Source organism: Mustelus asterias, chromosome 10, assembly GCF_964213995.1.
Source record: "Mustelus asterias chromosome 10, sMusAst1.hap1.1, whole genome shotgun sequence".
Classification (NCBI taxonomy): Eukaryota; Metazoa; Chordata; class Chondrichthyes; order Carcharhiniformes; family Triakidae; genus Mustelus; species Mustelus asterias.
Window position 1 is genome coordinate 124,926,916 of NC_135810.1, and position 21,076 is coordinate 124,947,991.

General features: G+C 55.5%; 2 protein-coding genes across 2 annotated transcripts in view; one reads left to right on the plus strand and one right to left on the minus strand.

The window, feature by feature from the left end:
• Positions 1-11,278, plus strand: part of LOC144499979 (cholecystokinin receptor-like) — an 87,353-nt gene extending 76,075 nt beyond the window's left edge. Inside the window, exons 3-5 of the mRNA XM_078222716.1 lie at positions 658-919; positions 8,790-8,917; positions 10,755-11,278. Coding sequence (XP_078078842.1) covers positions 658-919; positions 8,790-8,917; positions 10,755-11,278 — 914 coding nt within the window. The remainder of the gene's footprint in view (positions 1-657; positions 920-8,789; positions 8,918-10,754) is intronic.
• LOC144499965 (interleukin-1 receptor type 2-like) overlaps positions 1-21,076 on the minus strand; it is a 1,647,203-nt gene that overhangs the window by 848,007 nt on the left and 778,120 nt on the right. The window lies entirely within an intron of this gene.

The following is a 21,076-nucleotide window of genomic DNA, read 5'->3' on the forward strand; positions in this document are numbered from 1 at the left end:
AATGTCGGGGTTCACACTGTGTGTAACATTGGGGTTCACACTGTGAGTAATGTCGGGGTTCACACTGTGTGTAATGTCGGGGTTCACACTGTGAGTAATGTCGGGTTTCACACTGTGTAATGTCGGGGTTCACACTGTGTGTAACGTTGGGGTTCACACTGTGTGTAATGTCGGGGTTCACACTGTGAGTAATGTCGGGGTTCACACTGTGAGTAACGTCGGGGTTCACACTGTGAGTAATGTCGGGGTTCACACTGTGAGTAATGTCGGGGTTCACACTGTGAGTAATGTCGGGGTTCACACTGTGAGTAATGTCGGGGTTCACACTGTGTGTAATGTCGGGGTTCACACTGTGAGTAATGTCGGGGTTCACACTGTGAGTAATGTCGGGGTTCACACTGTGAGTAATGTTGGGGTTCACACACTATATGGGGAATAATTCTGGTTTCCATGGTAGCTGAGCTGTATGGGGAGGGGCTGCAACGTTTGGGGTGGGGGTTGGTGTGTGGGTGAGGGTTGCTGGAATCGGGGAGGAGTTTGGGGGGGTGGGGGTTTGCCTGTTATCGGGGGGTGGTTGGGGGGTGAGGAGTGGCGTTGCCCCACTCCTGGCTCTGGATGTTGTATTCCCTGGAACTAATGGAGGGGCGTCTCTTTCAGGAATATCGGTGAGTGTGTCCACATTCAGCCTGGTGGCCATTGCTATCGAACGGTACAGTGCTATCTGTAATCCATTGAAGTCACGCGTGTGGCAGACTCGATCACATGCTTACCGAGTCATTGCAGCCACCTGGCTCCTCTCCATATTCATCATGATCCCGTATCCCGTCTACAACCTGCTTCACCCCTTCCGCCGAGCAGATCGGAGTACAGCTCACAACTGCAGGCTGACCTGGCCCAGCAAGAACATCCAACAAGCCTGGTAGGTACTGAGGGAGCGCTGGGAGGAACCACAACCGCTTCACTGTTCAGACACACTCTGAAAGCCCCTCGCACACTCCACCCTCTGTAAACCTCTTCAGAAACTCTGCTGTTCCCCCTCCTAACTCTCACCAGATCCGCTCTCCCACTTGCCCTGCATTCACTCTCCTACACACGCACTGGCTCAGTTTTCAAACTCTCAAATAAAAGCAACACATTGTGGATGCTGGGATCTGCAACTAAGCAGTCTCACAACACCAGGTTAAAGTCCAACAGGTTTATTTGGTAGCACAAGCTTTCGGAGCACTGCTCCTTCATCAGGTGAGTGGGAGTTCTGTTCACAAACAGGACGTATACAGAAACAAACTCAATTTACAAAATAATGGTTGGAATGCGAGTCTTTACAGGTAATCAAGTCTTAAAGGTACAGACAATGTGAGTGGAGAGAGGGTTAAGCACAGGTTAAAGAGATGTGTATTGTCTCCAGACAGGACAACCAGTAAGATTTTGCAAGCCCAGGCAAGTCGTGGGGGTTACAGATAGTGTGACATGAACCCAAGATCCCGGTTGAGGCCGTCCTCATGTGTGCGGAACTTGGCTATCAGTTTCTGCTCAGCAACTCTGCGTTGTCGTGTGTCGTGAAGGCCGCCTTGAAGAAGTGCTTAACCCTCTCTCCACCCACATTGTCGGTACCTGTAAAGACTTGCATTCCAACCATTATCTTATAAATTGAGTTTGTGTCTGTATATGCTCTGTTTGTGAACAGAACTCCCACTCACCTGATGAAGGAGCAGCGCTCCGAAAGCTTTTGCTACCAAATAAACCTGTTGGACTTTAACCTGGTGTTGTGAGACTTCTTATTGTGCTTACCTCAGTCCAAATGCTGGCATCTCCACATCATCTGCAACTAAAACAGAGTGGTGAAGAAGGCATTCAGCATGCTTGGTTTCATTGGTCAGGACATTGAATACAGGAGTTGGGACGTCTTGTTGAAGTTGTACAAGACATTGGTAAGGCCACACTTGGAATACTGTGTGAAATTCTGGTCACCCCATTATAGAAAGGATATTATTAAACTAGAAAGAGTGCAGAAAAGATTTACTGGGATGCTACCGGGACTTGATGGTTTGAGTTATAAGGAGAGGCTGGATAGACTGAGACTTTTTTCTCTGGAGCGTAGGATGCTGAGGGATGATCTTATAGAGGTCTATAAAATAATGAGGGGCATAGATCAGCTAGATAGTCAATATCTTTTCCCAAAGGTAGGGGAGTCTAAAACTAGAGGGCATAGGTTTAAGGTGAGAGGGGAGAGATACAAAAGGATCCAGAGGGGCAATTTTTTCACACAGAGGGTGGTGAGTGCCTGGAACAAGCTGCCAGAGGCAGTAGTAGAGGCGGGAACAATTTTGTCTTTTAAAAAGCATTTAGATAGTTACATGGGCATGATGGGTATAGAGGGATATGGACCAAATACGGGCAATTGGGACTAGCTTAGTTGTAAAAACTGGGCATCATGGACAAGTTGGCCTGAAGAGTCTGTTTCCATGCAGTAAACCTCTATGACTCTAGCTCACTCCTCACACAACTCCCACTTCTCTTCAAACTCCCACACTCTGTCTGAAGCTGCACTCAGTGCTGGTCACAGTGTGTCTGAATTTATCCATTCTGGACAAAGGAACTCTGTGAACCCAGATACAGCAGAGATCAATTCCAACTGGGTCAACTCATTAACTAACTCTCGCCAGTAGACAGCCTCTCTCCTCACACTTAGCTCCCTGGATCAGACTTAGCACTTAAACAATACTTGTGACAATGCTCTCCATCTCCCCTCTCCCTCTATCTCCCTGATGTGGAGATGCCGGCGTTGGGTTGGGTTGGCACAGTAAGAAGTCTCACAACACCAGCTTTATTTGGTCAAATACACCTGTTGGACTTGAACCTGGTGTTGTGAGGTCTCTATTTCCCTCCATCTCTCTCATTCTCCCTGTCTCCCTCTCTCTCTCTGTCTCTCTCTGTACCTCTTTCTCTCTGTCCGTTTTTCTCTCTGTCTCAGTCTCTCTCTGTTTCACTCTCCCTCTCTCTCGATATGTCCCTCTCTCTCTGTCTCTCTCTGTTCTCCCTCTCTCTCTCTCTGTCTCTCTCTCTCTCTGTCTCTCTCTCTGTCTGTCCCTCTCTCTCTGTCCCTCTCTCGCTCTCTGTCTCTCTCTATATCTTTGTCTCTCTCTCTCTCTCTGTCCCTCTTGCTCTCTCTGTCTCTCTCTCTCTCTCTGTCCCCCCTCTCTCTGTCTCTCTCTCTCTGCCCCTCTCTCTCTCTCTGTCCCTCTCTCTCTCTGTCCTTCTCTCTCGCTGTCTCTCTCTCTCTGTCCTTCTCTCTCGCTGTCTCTCTCTCTCTGTCCCTCTCTCTCTCTGTCCTTCTCTCTCGCTGTCTCTCTCTCTCTGTCCCTCTCTGTCTGATGCGCGACAATCAAGCACGTGGAACAAGGCTTCAGTATTGAAGGCTTTTATTGTCTAACAATGGAACTACTAACACGAATACACCAGTTCAGACTGAAGGGGTCCTGCCGGAGCAGAGGGTCTTATACCTCGCCACCGGAGGCGGGGCCCCACCGGGATGTGCCATGATAACACTTATAACAGGTAAACACCCTAACCCAACAACATTGTACAACCCCCACAGTGACAACACCCTAGCCCAACAGTAACATAATAACAACCCCCAGTGGTAACCAACGATGGTTCACCACATTCACCCCTCCTTTAAAAACAAAAGGCGGCGGGGTGCAAAAAAACAGGTCATATGTACAGAATTCACAAGTCCAGACGGTCTGGAGGACCGCACCGACGCTGTGATCTCCTCAACACCGGTTGCGAAACCGGAGCAGGTGCTTGCGGTGGCGTTCTCTCCAAAACAACGTCCGGCTGTCCCCTCAAGGACTCCCGGGCCGGTTGGCCCTGGTGAGGCGATGGTGCAGGGGATCCTGGAACCTTCGGTGGTGGCGCCGATCTCCGAGTCTCAGGCAAGCTGTACATGGGAGTAGAACTGTTATGCATTGGTCCCGGTGCTGACCGCGCCACGTCTGGGGAAGCAATGAGTAGTAGTGGATTTGTGACAGGGGGAATGGGAGCGACAGGAGTTGCTACGTCCCCTGCGGGCGCCAGGTCTCTAATGGAGACAGTGTCCTCTCGCCCGTCAGGATATGCCACATAGGCATACTGAGGGTTGGCGTGGAGGAGTTGGACCGGCTCGACCAAGGGGTCGGACCTGCGAGCCCTCACATGTCGCCGCAGAAGGACGGGTCCTGGGTACGTCAACCAGGCTGGTAATGAGATCCCCGAGGACGACTTCCGAGGGAATGAGAACATCCTCTCGTGGGGAGTAGCATTGGTTGCCGTACACAGGAGGGAGCGGATAGAATGGAGCGCATTTGGAAGGACCTCCTGCCAACGGGAGACTGGAAGGCCCCTGGATTTCAGTGCCAGTAGGACAGCCTTCCAGACTGTAGCATTCTCCCTTTCCACCTGTCCGTTACCCCTAGGGTTGTAGCTCGTGGTTCTACTAGAGGCAATCCTGAATGAGAGCAGGAATTGCCTCAAGTCGTTGCTCATGAACGACGAGCCCCTGTCGCTATGAATGTGGCAGGGGTACCCGAACAGGGTAAAAAGCTCACTGAATGCCTTGATGACGGTGGCAGTCGACGTGTCCGCACAGGGGACAACAAACGGGAACCGGGAGTACTCGTCTATTATGTTGAGGAAATAGACGTTCCGGTCCGTTGAGGGAAGGGGGCCCTTAAAATCCACACTCAGCCTCTCAAAAGGGCGAGTGGCCTTGACCAATTGTGCCCGGTCTGGTCGATAAAAGTGCGGTTTGCATTCTGCGCAAATCCGACAGCTTCTCGTCACTGACCTGACATCCTCCACCGAGTAGGGCAGGTTGCGGGCTTTGACGAAATGGTAGAGTCGGGTGACTCCAGGATGACACAGGTCATTGTGGAGGGCCTTCAAGCGGTCCTCCTGCATGATGGCGCATGTTCCGCGCGAGAGGGCATCTGAGGGCTCATTGAGCTTCCCTGGACGATACATAATATCGTAATTATAGGTGGAGAGCTCAATTCTCCACCGCAAGATCTTATCGTTCTTGATCTTGCCCCTCTGCGTGTTGCTGAACATAAACGCCACGGATCGTTGATCTGTGATCAGAGTGAACCGCTTACCCGCCAGGTAATGGCGCCAGTGTCTGACTGCCTCCACAATGGCCTGAGCCTCCTTCTCCACCGCTGAGTGCCGAATTTCGGGGCCTTGAAGGGTGCGGGAAAAGAACGCGACGGGCCTGCCTGCCTGGTTTAGTGTGGCGGCTAGGGCGAAATCAGATGCATCACTCTCCACCTGGAAAGGGATGGATTCATCCACCGCGTGCATCGTGGCTTTCGAAATGTCGCTTTTCAAAGCCTTGAAGGCCAATTGGGCCTCCGGCGTAAGTGGGAAGGTCGTGGACTTGATGAGCGGACGAGCTTTGTCCGCGTAGTTGGGGACCCACTGCGCATAGTACGAAAAGAACCCGAGGCATCTCCTCAGTGCTTTCGTGCTAGCGGGCAAGGGAAGTTCAGTAAGGGGGCGCATACGGTCTGGATCAGGGCCAATGACCCCGTTTTCCACCACGTATCCGAGGATGGCTAACCTGCGCGTACGGAATACGCACTTCTCCCTGTTATAGGTCAGGTTCAGGCGAGATGCGGTGCGCAGAAAGTGTTGGAGATTCGTGTCATGGTCCTGCTGGTCATGGCCGCAGATGGTGACGTTATCCAGGTACGGGAAGGTAGCCCGCAACCCGTTCTGGTCCACCATTCGGTCCATAGCACGCTGGAAGACCGAGACCCCATTGGTGACACCAAATGGAACCCTGAGGAATTGGAATAGACGACCATCCGCCTCAAAAGCCATATATTGTCGGTCCTCTGGGCGGATGGGGAGCTGATGGTAGGCGGACTTAAGGTCTATGGTAGAGAACACTCGGTACTGCGCAATCTGATTGACCATATCAGAAATGCGCGGGAGAGGATACGCATCCAGCTGCGTATAACGATTAATGGTCTGACTGTAGTCTATGACCATCCAAGGTTTGTTCCTGCTTTTGACTACCACGACCTGCGCTCTCCACGGACTAGCACTGGCCTGTATGATCCCTTCCTTGAGGAGCCGCTGAACCTCAGATCTAATAAAGATCCGGTCCTCAGCGCTGTAACGCCTGCTTTTAGTAGCGATGGGCTTGCAGCCAGGTACCAGATTCTTAAATAGGGATGGTGTAGTGATTTTCAGAGTGGAAAGATTGCATGCGGGGCGCTTTGGGCAATTTGGAGGCTGCGGCTGATTCCCTACTGCCAGTGAAGGGAGTGGCCCACCGTACTGTAGGATCACACTCTTCATGTGGACCATAAAATTTAGTCCGAGGAGAATTGGCGCGCAAAGGTGAGGTAACACAAGGAGCCTGTATTGCTTGTAAATTGTGCCCTGTACCTCTAGAGTTACCATACATCGTCCTTGGATCGGTACAGACCGGGACCGTGATGCCATGGAAATTGTCTGCTTGGCAGGGAGAACCCGGAGTCCACACCTTTTAGCAGTTTCAGAGTGTATGAAACTTTCGGTGCTCCCACTGTCAAACAGACAATTCACAGTTCGACCATTTACCTTTATATCCATCATTGAATTCTCAAGCCTGTGGTGCTTAGTCTGGTCCAGGGAGATCGACGCCACCGTTGGCCCCTGGGCGTCACTGCATGCCGCCGATGTTGATGCTGAGGACCCCTGCTGGTCGCTCCTTGTCGTCGTGGACCATGATGGCCGCCCCCATGAATCGCACGTGGGCGAGGGCGCCAAACGCAGCGACTCCTGGTGGTCTTCCTCCTCCTCCGTCAGCCACGATGGCACCGTCCTGGGTTCGCACGTGGTCGGACCTCGTGGGTACTGCGACGCCGAAGGAGATTGTCTCCGCTCTGGAGGGTCACAGGCTGCACTGCCGTTTTTAGACTTTGACCTGCAGACTTTACCGTAGTGGCGTTTTTTACCGCACTGGCTGCAGATAGCCGTTCTTGCCGGACACTGTTGCCGTGGATGCTTGGCCCCACCGCAAAAATAGCATCGCTGGCCACCTGGAGCTGCCGCCGTCGTCGGATCGATCTGGGAGCGCGGGTTTGCAGGGCGAGGAGGGAGCTGAGCTTGCTCCAACCACGTTGACTGCACGTGGTCCTCGGGGTACAGCGCCAAGCTTTTCGACGCCGCTTCCAGCATCACGGCCATCTCCATCGCTTGGGTCAAGTCGAGGTTCCCCTTTTCCAGCAATTTAAGCCGGATGTACGAGGACCCTACCCCTGCTACGAACGCGTCTCGGGCGAGGTCGTACATGTATTGTTCGGCTGATACGTCTTTACAATCGCAACCCCTGGCAAGCTGCAGGAGCTCATTGGCGTAGTCCTCCATGGTTTTGCCCGACTGCCGACGTCGTGTAGCGAGGAGGTAACAAGCGTGTATCTCGTTGGGTGGTTTCGTGTATCGTTTCTTCAGGAGCTCGACGGCCCTCGGGTAAGTGGGAGCCGCACGAATCGCGAGATAAATCGTGTCGCTTACCCTTGCGTGGAGGACTTGGAGTTTGTCACTGTCTGTAGTGATAGCTACAGAGGCTGCCAGGTAGTCTTCGAAACACTTCCACCAGTGGTCGAAGGTGTTAGCGGCACCGAACGCACGTGGGTCCAGCGCCAGACGATCTGGTTTCAAGATCTGTTCCATACTCTTTTTTGTACAGCTGAGAGTTTTCTGTTAGACAATAAAATTGATGCGCGACAATCAAGCACGTGGAACAAGGCTTCAGTATTGAAGGCTTTTATTGTCTAACAATGGAACTACTAACACGAATACACCAGTTCAGACTGAAGGGGTCCTGCCGGAGCAGAGGGTCTTATACCTCGCCACCGGAGGCGGGACCCCACTGGGATGTGCCATGATAACACTTATAACAGGTAAACACCCTAACCCAACAACATTGTACAACCCCCACAGTGACAACACCCTAACCCAACAGTAACATAATAACAACCCCCAGTGGTAACCAACGATGGTTCACCACACTGTCCCCCCGCTCTCTCTGTCCCTCTCTCTGTCCCTCTCTCTCACTGTCTCTCTCTCTCTGTCCCTCTCTCTCTGTCCCCCCACTCTCTCTGTCCCTCTCTCTCTCTGTCCCTCTCTCTCTCTGTCCCGCTCTCTCTGTCCCTCTCTCTCTCTGTCCCTCTCTCTTTCTCTCTGTCCCTCTCTGACTATCTCTCTCTGACTCTCTCTCTCTCTGTCCCTCACTCTCTGACTCTCTCACTTTCTCTCTCTCTCTCTGTCTCTCTCTCTCTCTCTCTCTGCCTGTCTCTCTCTCTGCCTGTCTCTCTCTCTCTGCCTGTCTCTCTCTCTGCCTGTCTCTCTCTCTGCCTGTCTCTCTCTCTCTCTCTCTTTCTCTCTGACTCTCTGTCTCTCTCTCACTGTCTCACTCTTCCCCTCTCTCTCTGTCCCCCCCCCTCTCTCTGACCCCCTCCCTCTCTTTGTCCCTCTCTCTCTCTCTGTGTCCCTCTCTCTCACTCTCTGTCTCACTCTGTCCCACTCTCTCTCTGTCTGTCTCTCTCTGTCCCTCTCTCTCTGTCTCTCGCTCTGTCTGTCTCTCTCTGTCCCTCTCTCTCTCTCTCTCTCTGAGCTACCAGTTAGCCAGTCGGGTTTGCTCCCCAGGTGGGTTGCTGAGAGATTTTGCGGGGTTGTCTGTCTCTGTTTAAGGGGCTATATAAATGTAGGTAGTTGTTGTTTCGGGGCTGATTGTCCTGTCCTTGCTCTCCCTGTTGCAGGTATGTTTTCCTGCTGTTTGTGCTATTCTTCCTGCCGGGAGTGGTGATGGTTGTAGCTTACGGACTGATCTCCCGGGAGCTGTACCGAGGCATCCAGTTTGAGATGAAACAGAAAAAAGAAAACAAAGGTTTGAATTTCCCTGAAATCCCGGGATTCATTCTGATGGAGAATCCAATCAGACACCAGCTCGATTAATCCCCAGGAATTCACCCGGGAGGGACAGGGATTGTCCTCATCAACATTCTCCAAAACCCAACTTTCCCCCTCCCCTTTCGCCCTCATCTCCCACCTCCACCAGCCCCCCTCCCCCTCCCCTCGCTTGCCCCGCAATCCGCCCTTTCCCTCCCGCACCTCGCTCCGGAGGGTCAGTACAGAGGGAGTGCTGCACTGTCAGAGGGTCAGTACTGAGGGAGTGCCGCACTGTCAGAGGGTCAGTACTGAGGGAGTGCCGCACTGTCAGAGGGTCTGTACTGAGGGAGTGCCGCACTGTCAGAGGGTCAGTACTGAGGGAGTGCCGCACTGTCAGAGGGTCAGTACTGAGGGAGTGCTGCACTGTCAGAGGGTCAGTACTGAGGGAGTGCCGCACTGTCAGAGGGTCAGTACTGAGGGAGTGCTGCACTGTCAGAGGGTCAGTACTGAGGGAGTGCCGCACTGTCAGAGGGTCAGTGCTGAGGGAGTGCTGCACTGTCAGAGGGTCAGTACTGAGGGAGTGCCGCACTGTCAGAGGGTCAGTACTGAGGGAGTGCCGCACTGTCAGAGGGTCAGTGCTGAGGGAGTGCCGCACTGTCAGAGGGTCAGTACTGAGGGAGTGCCGCACTGTCAGAGGCTCAGTGCTGAGGGAGTGCCGCAATGTCAGAGGGTCAGTACTGAGGGAGGGCCGCACTGTCAGAGGGTCAGTACTGAGGGAGGGCCGCACTGTCAGAGGGTCAGTACTGAGGGAGGGCCGCACTGTCAGAGGCTCAGTGCTGAGGGAGTGCCGCACTGTCAGAGGCTCAGTGTTGAGGGAGTGCCGCACTGTCAGAGGGTCAGTGCTGAGGGAGTGCCGCACTGTCAGAGGGTCAGTACTGAGGGAGTGCCGCACTGTCAGAGGGTCAGTGCTGAGGGAGTGCCGCACTGTCAGAGGGTCAGTGCTGAGGGAGTGCCGCACTGTCAGAGGGTCAGTACTGAGAGTGCCGCACTGTCAGAGGGTCAGTACTGAGGGAGTGCCGCACTGTCAGAGGGTCAGTACTGAGGGAGTGCCGCACTGTCAGAGGGTCAGTACTGAGGGAGTGCGGCACTGTCAGAGGGTCAGTACTGAGGGAGTGCCGCACTGTCAGAGGGTCAGTGCTGAGGGAGTGCCGCACTGTCAGAGAGTCAGTACTGAGGGAGTGCCGCACTGTCAGAGGGTCAGTACTGAGGGAGTGCCGCACTGTCAGAGAGTCAGTACTGAGGGAGTGCCGCACTGTCAGAGGGTCAGTACTGAGGGAGTGCCGCACTGTCAGAGGGTCAGTACTGAGGGAGTGCCGCACTGTCAGAGGGTCAGTACTGAGGGAGTGCCGCACTGTCAGAGAGTCAGTACTGAGGGAGTGCCGCACTGTCAGAGGGTCAGTACTGAGGGAGTGCTGCACTGTCAGAGGGTCAGTACTGAGGGAGTGCCGCACTGTCAGAGGGTCAGTGCTGAGGGAGTGCCGCACTGTCAGAGGGTCAGTGCTGAGGGAGTGCCGCACTGTCAGAGGGTCAGTACTGAGGGAGTGCCGCACTGTCAGAGGGTCAGTGCTGAGGGAGTGCCGCACTGTCAGAGGGTCAGTACTGAGGGAGTGCCGCACTGTCAGAGGGTCAGTGCTGAGGGAGTGCCGCACTGTCAGAGGGTCAGTGCTGAATTGTGATGAGCCTCCCCAGAATACATGATGAAATCAATGGGAAGATTGTTTTGATTATTCCAGCTTTTTCTCCCCTGTTAACCTGTTGGAATGTTTTATTTCCAGCGCACAGTAACGGGGCTGCCAGCGCCAGTGTCCCTCACTACGAGGATAGTGACGGTTGCTATCTACAAGTGGGTAAGAGACGGAACTCGATGGAGATGGCCACCCTCACCCCGAGCAGCAGTGCCAAGCTGGATCGAGTCCGCAGCAACGCCTCAGAGTCCAAGCTGGTGGCCAAGAAGCGGGTGATCCGGATGCTGATTGTCATTGTGGTGATGTTCTTCATCTGTTGGATGCCCATCTACAGCGTCAACACCTGGCGAGCCTTTGACAATCTGAATGCCATTCGCCGCCTGTCCGGCGCGCCCATCTCCTTCATCCACCTCCTGTCCTACACCTCCTCCTGCGTCAACCCCCTGGTCTACTGCTTCATGAACAAACGTTTCCGCAAGGCCTTCCTCACCACCTTCTCCCGCTGCCTGCGTCCACTCCGGGTGTTTAAGGACCTGGAGGAGGAAGCGGCAACCACTGGTACCTCCATGTCCAAGTTCAGCTATACCACTGTGAGCACCGTGGGACCCCCATAGACAGGCCTCAGGCCCCCTTACCCTGACCTGTCCCCCCCATCACCCACTGCCCCCGCACACCCAGCCCTGCCCCTTCCCCTCCCCCACCCAGCCCTCCCCCTCCCCCCACCCAGCCCTGCCCCTTCCCCTCCCCCACCCAGCCCTGCCCCTCCCCCACCCAGCCCCGCCCCTCCCCCAACACCCAGCCCCGCCCCTCCCCCAACACCCAGCCCTGCCCCTCCCCCACACCCAGCACTGCCCCTCCCCCCACCCAGCCCTGCCCCTCCCCCTCCCCCCACCCAGCCCTGCCCCTCCCCCAACACCCAACCCTGCCCCTCCCCCTCCCCCCACCCAGCCCTGCCCCTCCCCCCACCCAGCCCTGCCCCTCCCCCAACACCCAGCACTGCCCCTCCCCCACACCCAGCCCTGCCCCTCCCCCCACCCAGCCCTGCCCCTCCCCCACACCCAGCCCTGCCCCTCCCCCCACCCAGCCCTGCCCCTCCCCCCACCCAGCCCTGCCCCTCCCCTCACCCAGCCCTACCCCTCCCCCCACCCAGCCCTGCCTCTCTCCCATAAGACCATAAGACCATAAGACATAGGAGCGGAAGTAAGGCCATTCGGCCCATCGAGTCCACTCCACCATTCAATCATGGTTGATTTCAACTCCATTTACCCGCTCTCTCCCCATAGCCCTTAATTCCTCGAGAAATCAAGAATTTATCAATTTCTGTCTTGAAGACGCTCAACGTCTCGGCCTCCACAGCCCTCTGTGGCAATGAATTCCACAGACCCACCACTCTCTGGCTGAAGAAATTTCTCCTCATCTCTGTTCTAAAGTGACTCCCTTTTATTCTAAGGCTGTGCCCCCGCGTCCTAGTCTCCCCTGTTAATGGAAACAACTTCCCTACGTCCATCCTATCTAAGCCGTTCATTATCTTGTAAGTTTCTATCAGATCTCCCCTCAACCTCCTAAACTCCAATGAATATAATCCCACGATCCTCAGACGTTCATCGTATGTCAGGCCTACCATTCCTGGGATCATCCGTGTGAATCTCCGCTGGACCCGCTCCAGTGCCAGTATGTCCTTCCTGAGGTGTGGGGCCCAAAATTGCTCACAGTACTCCAAATGGGGCCTAACCAGTGCTTTATAAAGCCTCAGAAGTACATCCCTGCTTTTGTATTCCAAGCCTCTTGAGATAAATGACAACATTACATTTGCTTTCTTAATTACGGACTCAACCTGCAAGTTTACCTTTAGAGAATCCTGGACTAGGACTCCCAAGTCCCTTTGCACTTTAGCATTATGAATTTTGTCACCGTTTAGAAAATAGTCCATGCCTCTATTCTTTTTTCCAAAGTGTACGACCTCGCACTTGCCCACGTTGAATTTCATCAGCCACTTCTTGGACCACTCTCCTAAACTGTCTAAATCTTTCTGCAGCCTCCCCACCTCCTCAATACTACCTGCCCCTCCACCTATCTTTGTATCATCGGCAAACTTGGCCAGAATGCTCCCAGTCCCGTCATCTAGATCGTTAATATATAAAGAGAACAGCTGTGGCCCCAACACTGAACCCTGCGGGACACCACTTGTCACCGGTTGCCATTCTGAGAAAGAACCTTTTATCCCAACTCTCTGCCTTCTGTCTGACAGCCAATCGTCAATCCATGTTAGTACCTTGCCTCGAATACCATGGGCCCTTATTTTACTCAGCAGTCTCCCGTGAGGCACCTTGTCAAAGGCCTTTTGGAAGTCAAGATAGATAACATCCATTGGCTCTCCTTGGTCTAACCTATTTGTTATCTCTTCAAAGAACTCTAACAGGTTTGTCAGGCACGACCTCCCCTTACTAAATCCATGCTGACTTGTCTTAATCCGACCCTGCACTTCCAAGAATTTAGAAATCTCATCCTTAACGATGGATTCTAGAATTTTGCCAACAACTGAGGTTAGGCTAATTGGCCTATAATTTTCCATCTTTTTTCTTGTTCCCTTCTTGAACAGTGGGGTTACAACAGCGATTTTCCAATCCTCTGGGACTTTCCCTGACTCCAGTGACTTTTGAAAGATCATAACTAACGCCTCCACTATTTCTTCAGCTATCTCCTTTAGAACTCTAGGATGTAGCCCATCTGGGCCCGGAGATTTATCAATTTTCAGACCTTTTAGTTTCTCTAGCACTTTCTCCTTTGTGATGGCAACCATATTCAACTCTGCCCCCTGACTTTCCTGAATTGTTGGGATATTACTCATGTCTTCTACTGTGAAGACTGACGCAAAGTACTTATTAAGTTCCTCAGCTATTTCCTTGTCTCCCATCACTAGATTACCAGCGTCATTTTGGAGCGGCCCAATGTCTACTTTTGCCTCCCGTTTGTTTTTAATGTATTTAAAGAAACTTTTACTATCATTCCTAATGTTACTGGCTAGCCTACCTTCATATTTGATCCTCCCACACCCAGCCCTGCCCCTCCCCCCACCCAGCCCTGCTCCTCCCCCACCCAGCCCTGCCCCTCCCCCCACCCAGCCCTGCTCCTCCCCCACCCAGCCCTGCCCCTCCCCCCACCCAGCCCTGCCCCTCCCCCACACCCAGCCCTGCCCCTCCCCCCACCCAGCCCTGCCCCTCCCCCACCCAGCCCTGCTCCTCCCCCACCCAGCCCTGCCCCCCCCACCCAGCCCTGCCCCTCCCCCAACACCCAACCCTGCCCCTCCCCCTCCCCCCACCCAGCCCTCCCCCTCCCCCCACCCAGCCCTCCCCCTCCCCCACCCAGCCCTGCCCCTCCCCCCACCCAGCCCTGCCCCTCCCCCCACCCAGCCCTGCCCCTCCCCCCACCCAGCCCTGCCCCTCCCCCCACCCAGCCCTGCCCCTCCCCCCACCCAGCCCTTTCCCCTCCCCCCACCCAGCCCTGCCCCTCCCCCACACCCAGCCCTGCCCCTCCCCCTACCCAGCCCTGCCCCTCCCCCACACCCAGCCCTGCCCCACCCCTCACCCAGCCCTGCCTCTCCCCCCACACCCAGCCCTACCCCTCCCCCCACCCAGGCCTGCCCCTCCCCCACCCAGCCCTGCCTCCCCCCCACACCCAGCCCTGCCCCTCCCCCTCCCCCCACCCAGCCCTCCCCCTTCCCCCACCCAGCCCTGCCCCCACCCAGCCCTGTCCCTCCCCCTCCCCCACCCAGCCCTGCCCCTCCCCCCACCCAGCCCTGCCCCTCCCCCACCCAGCCCTGCCCCTCCCCCCACCCAGCCCTGCCCCTCCCCCACACCCAGCCCCTCCCCCACACCCAGCCCCTCCCCCACCCAGCCCTGCCCCTCCCCCACCCAGCCCTGCCCCTCCCCCACCCAGCCCTGCCCCTCCCCCCACCCAGCCCTGCCCCTCCCCCCACCCAGCCCTGCCCCTCCCCCACCCAGCCCTGCCCCTCCCCCACACCCAGCCCCTCCCCCACACCCCGCCCCTCCCCCCACCCAGCCCTGCCCCTCCCCCACCCAGTCCTGCCCCTCCCCCACCCAGCCCTGCCCCTCCCCCACCCAGCCCTGCCTCTCCCCCCACACCCAGCCCTGCCCCTCCCCCTCCCCCCACCCAGCCCTGCCCCTTCCCCAACCCAGCCCTGCCCCTCCCCCCACCCAGCCCTGCCCCTCCCCCCACCCAGCCCTGCCCCTCCCCACCCAGCCCTGCCCCTCCCCCCACCCAGCCCTGCCCCTCCCCACCCAGCCCTGCCCCTCCCCACCCAGCCCTGCCCCTCCCCCCACCCAGCCCTGCCCCTCCCCCCACCCAGCCCTGCCCCTCCCCCCACCCAGCCCTGCCCCTCCCCCCACCCAGCCCTGCCCCTCCCCCCACCCAGCCCTGCCCCTCCCCACCCAGCCCTGCCCCTCCCCCCACCCAGCCCTGCCCCTCCCCACCCAGCCCTCCCCCTCCCCCCACCCAGCCCTGCCCCTCCCCCACACCCAGCCCTGCCCCTCCCCCCACCCAGCCCTGCCCCTCCCCATCCAGCCCTGCCCCTCCCCCACACCCAGCCCTGCCCCTCCCCCCACACCCAGCCCTGCCCCTCCCCCCACACCCAGCCCTACCCCTCCCCCCACCCAGCCCTGCCCCTCCCCCCACACCCAGCCCTGCTCCTCCCCCACCCCCAGCTCTGCCCCTCTCCGCCTCGCACTCCCCACCCCCCAGCTCTGTGGGCTGACCTGTGATCTCTTGTGTTTGTGCGTGTTTCCCTTTCTCCCTTTGACCTTTAACCTCTGACCTGCCGTCACGAGGGAGAGTGGAGAGCGTTGGGTGAAGACTGAAGGGAAATAGGTTTTGTTTCGTTCTCGTGGCTACTGGACAATCCGCCACCCCCTCCACCCCCTCCACTCTTCCTGAGCACTCTAACCCCCGAGGGGGTGGGGCTGATCCGGGATGAATGGATCAGATCTTGGATTTGGGGCAGAGATGGGGGTCGAAGATCAAGCGTGGCGGGTCTTTGAAAAGACGCCTTGCATTTCTATAGCGCCTATCTCATCCCAAAGAGCTTTATAACCAATGAATTAACTTTAAAGTATGATCATTGTTGTAATGTAGGAAAATTGGTAACTAATGTACGCACAGCAAGATCCCACAACAGCAATGTCATTGTGACAGGGGTTGGGTGAGATTAAACTGGATTCCAAGAGGTTTCCCACCACTGGTTAATCAGGTAGCAACAGTAAGAGAGTTAATCCCACCTGATTGGACAGAGGGGAACCCAGTTTAACTCTCATTGAGAAGGGCAGGGGGAGGGAATGGCAGGAAGTGTTTGCTCACACAGAGGGGAGGGGAATTCTGGAACCTTCTCCCACAATGGTGCTGTTGAGGATGCAGGTCAGCTGGTAGATATTGTCGGGAATTAGGGTATCAGGGTGAGAGGCGGCTATGATCGAGGGGCTGAATGGCCTCCTCCTGTCCCTGTGAGGGGAGAAGGCGATGGGTTGGGATTGGTGCAGGTAGGAGAGGGAGCCTGAGAGTGAATCCACTCCGCAGTGTCCACCCCAGAGCCTCAGCTGGATCCCCTATTGAGCCGCAGGAGAGAGGGGGTGGGGGGGTGGGGGGGATGGTGGGAGGGTGGGGCATGGGGCTTGGGTGGGGAGTGGTTGCGATTGCAGCGATGCAGGGGGCCCCAGTTAGAGATAGCGTAAGATTTCCCAATCCCCCATCTTCCTCCACACCCCCCACACCCCTCACCCACCCCAAACCACCCCCCCTCACCCCCCCGCTCCCCCACCCCCTCCCCCTCCCCCACACCCCTCCGCCCATCCCAAACCACCCCCCCCCTTCACCCCCCACTCCCCGTTGACGGAGTGAGAGTGATTTTATCGCCTGTCTGACGATGGATCTGGGGTCAGTGCCTCACAGTGCGACACGGGATACATGTACCCCCCACCCCCTCCCCCCCCACCCCCTCCCCCACCCCCTCCCCCACACCCTCCCCCACACCCTCCCCCACCCCTCCCCCACCCCCTCCCCCACACCCTCCCCATTCCTCCCCCCACCCCCTCCCCCACTCCCTCCCCCACCCCCTCCCCCACCCCCACCCCCTCCCCCACCCCCACCCCCTCCCCCACCCCCTCCCTCACCCCCTCCCCCACACCCTCCCCCACACCCTCCCCCACCCCCTCCCCCACCCCCTCCCCCTCCCCCACTCCCCTCCCCCACTCCCCTCCCCCACTCCCCTCCCCCACTCCCCTCCCCCACTCCCCTCCCCCACTCCCCTCCCCCACTCCCCTCCCCCACTCCCCTCCCCCACTCCCCTCCCCCACCCTGCAGGTAACACTGGACGGTACAGTGACCTTTCACCCCGGGGTCAAAGCCCCCCTCAGAGTGAGCGGGGTGGAGAGGCTCTCTGCCATTCTCAGTGCGGCCAGGGGGAGGCGGTATTCCCGATCTGGTGACAGACATTGGAAGTGTCACATCCCCCCCCCCCACTGACATCATCGAGAAATGTTCCATATATTGTCGTCATAGTTACAGTGCGGAGTGCTCTGTGATTGGTGCTTTCATCTATCTGCCTATGCTGGTTGCTATTGTGTTTCTATGGATACTGCAGGCCTGTTGCTCTTGTGATGGTTTTTTCTGCTTATTATGGGCTGTTAAATATTGATCTGGAATGTACCATTGGTCATGGCTGCCCCTTCCTGGGATTGTAGACTGTCTGGGATTGAGCTGGGATTGAGCTGGGATTGAGCTGGGATTGAGCTGGGATTGAGCTGGGATTGAGCTGGGATAGATGGATATACCCAGCCTGGCAATGCCTTCAATGCTGCACCTTCGCTACACTGCAGCCTGTATATCACAGCGGGCAGTCCCAAACTGGACACCTCCTCCAGACACACGGACTGACCAACCCTTTGGCCAGTAACTGGGTGTGCACCATGTGAGAATCCCAGCCTCGCACAGGCAAACTGGTCTTTCTGAATTGGCACCACTGACCTGTAATGTTCAGCTCAGGTGAGGTGGAATCAGAACCAGAATGGAAAAGTTACACATATCAAACCATAGGCATCGGTAACGGATACTGGGTATTGGACACTGGGTAATGGACACTGGGTATCGCGAGTGGACACTGGGTATCGCAAGTGGACACTGGGTAATGGACACTGGGTATCAGACACTGGGTATCGCGAGTGGACACTGGGTAATGGACACTGGGTATCAGACACTGGGTATCGCGAGTGGACACTGGGTAACGCGAGTGGACACTGGGTAATGGACACTGGGTATCAGACACTGGGTATCGCGAGTGGACACTGGGTAACGCGAGTGGACACTGGGTATCAGACACTGGGTAACGCGAGTGGACACTGGGTATCAGACACTGGATATTGCGCGCGAGTGGACACTGGGTATCGCGAGTGGACACTGGGTAAAGCGAGTGGACACTGGGTAACGGACACTGGGTATCAGACACTGGATATCGCGAGTGGACACTGGGTAAAGCGAGTGGACACTGGGTAATGGACACTGGGTATCAGACACTGGATATCGCGAGTGGACACTGGGTAAAGCGAATGGACACTGGGTAATGGTCACTGGGTACCGGACACTGGGTATTGCGAGTGGACACTGGATATTGCGCGTGAGTGTCAGGCAGTTGTTTTGACCTTTGACACTGGCATTGCGTTAAAAGGAACATGGCAGAAAGGCGAATCTGAGTTCAGTGAGATCACGTCCAATAACTGAGAGTGTCCGCGCTGTGACGTGCAGCGTCCTGGAACTGGTCCTGCGCCTATTGATTTTGATTTGATCATCCACTGACTCTGTCTACACTTCCCGCTGCCTCGGCAAAGCAGCCAGCATAATTAAGGACCCCACGCACCCCGGACATTCTCTCTTCCACCTTCTTCCTTCGGGAAAAAGATACAAAAGTCTGAGGTCACGTACCAACCGACTCAAGAACAGCTTCTTCCCTGCTGCTGTCGGACTTTTGAATGGACCTACCTCGCACTAAGTTGATCTTTCTCTATACCCTAACTATGACTGTAACACTACATTCTGCACTCTCTCATTTCCTTCTCTATGAACGGTATGCTTTGTTTGGCGCACAAGAAACAATACTTTTAACTGTATGTTAATACATGTGACAATAATAAATCAAATCAAAAACCAGTGGGTGCGAGGGGGTGGGTGTGAGGGGGGGGCGTATTAGTGGGCGTGAGGTGGGGAGTGGGGGGGGTATTAGTGGGCGTGAGGAGCTGGGAGCAGTGCCGGGTGTGAGGGAGACTAGCTGCTGGTACTGGCTCTGAGTTGGGTTTCCGATCTGTGTTTGGCAGGTTGAGTTGTCACTGTTTGGCTTTTGTCGATTCTGTATCCGTTATTTTTGTGATAAATGTTGAGATGTTGAAATTATGGGATGTTTTGGTATGTGTGCGAATCGTGCCATTGCCCTGTGCCGGCTAATATATCACTGAGAAGTTTATCAAATAAATCAATGTGAAAATAGACCATGCTCCCCGTGGAAATGTTTCTGCGTCTCTGGGTTCGTTCTGATTCCGTCGGGTTCGTGTCCAGTTAGTGACCCCTGGGGGTCAAAGCCAACTGCAGAATTTCATCAGAATCTTCAGCCTGGATCATCCCAATCCAGTGAGGCTTGGAGAGAATTCCACACATGGGGCAGCTCACGGATTAATGGTTCCAGGTTTCCGGTTGGGAGTGAAAAGGGTGGAGGGGAAGGGAGAGTGATTGGGAGTGAATAGGATGAGGGGAAGGGGATCGAGGAGGAGAGGAAGAAACATAGAAAACCTACAGCACAAAACAGGCCCTTTGGCCCCACAAGTTGTGCCGAACATATCCCTACCTTTTAGGCCTACCTATAACCCTCCATCCTATTAAGTCCCATGTACTCATCCAGGAGTCTCTTAAAAGACCCTATTGAGTTTGCCTCCACCACCACTGACGGCAGCCGATTCCACTTGCCCACCACCCTCTGTGTGAAAAACTTCCCCCTAACATCTCCCCTGTATCTACCCCCCAGCACCTTAAACCTGTGTCCTCTCGTAGCAGACATTTCCACCCTGGGAAAAAGCCTCTGAGAGTCCACCCGATCTATGCCTCTCAACATCTTATATACCTCTATTAAGTCTCCTCTCATCCTACGTCTCTCCAAGGAGAAAAGACCGAGCTGCCTCAGCCTATCCTCATAAGGCATGCCACTCAATCCAGGCAACATCCTTGTAAATCTCCTCTGCACCCTTTCAATCTTTTCCACATCCTTCCTGTAATGAGGCGACCAGAACTGAGCACAGTACTCCAAGTGGGGTCTGACGAGGGTCTTATATAGCTGCATCATTATCCCCGGACTCCTAAACTCAATCCCTCGATTGATAAAGGCCAGCATACCATACGCCTTCTTAACCACCTCCACCACCTGCGGGGCCGATTTTAGAGTCCTATGGACCCGGACCCCAAGGTCCTTCTGATCCTCTATAGTACTAAGAGTCTTTCCCTTTATATTGTACTCCTTCATCCCATTTGACCTGCCAAAATGGACCACTACGTATTTATCTGGGTTGAAGTCCATCTGCCACTTCTCCGCCCAGTCTTGCATCCTATCTATGTCCCTCTGTAACTTCTGACATCCCTCCAGACTATCCACAACCCCACCAACCTTCGTGTCATCGGCAAACTTACCAACCCACCCCTCCACTTCCTCATCCAGGTCATTTATGAAAATGACAAACAGCAAGGGTCCCAGAACAGATCCCTGGGCACACCACTGGTGACCGACCTCCATTTAGAAAAAGACCCATCTATACCCACTCTCTGCCTCCTTTGGGCAAGCCAGTTCTGGATCCACAGGGCAGCAGCCCCTTGGATCCCATGCCCTCTCACTTTTTCGAGAAGCCTTGCATGGGGGACCTTATCGAATGCCTTGCTAAAATCCATATACACCACATCTACCGCTTTCCCTTCGTCAATGTGTTTAGTCACATTTTCGAAGAACTCCACCAGGCTCGTAAAGCACAATCTGCCTTTGACAAAGCCATGCTGAGTATTCTTGAGCATACTAAACCTCTCTAAATGCTCATAAATCTTGTCCCTCAGGATCTTCTCCATCAGCTTACCAATCACTGAGGTTAGACTCACCGGTCGGTAATTTCCTGGGCTATCCCTATTCCCCTTCTTGAAAATAGGAACCACATCTGCAATCCTCCAATCCTCCGGCACCTCTCCCGTCTCCATCGACGACGCAAAGATCATCGCCAGAGGCTCTGCAATCTCTTCCCTCGCCTCCCACAGTAACCTGGGGTACATCCCATCCGGACCCGGCAACTTATCTATCTTGATGCCATTCAAAGATTCCAGCACAACCT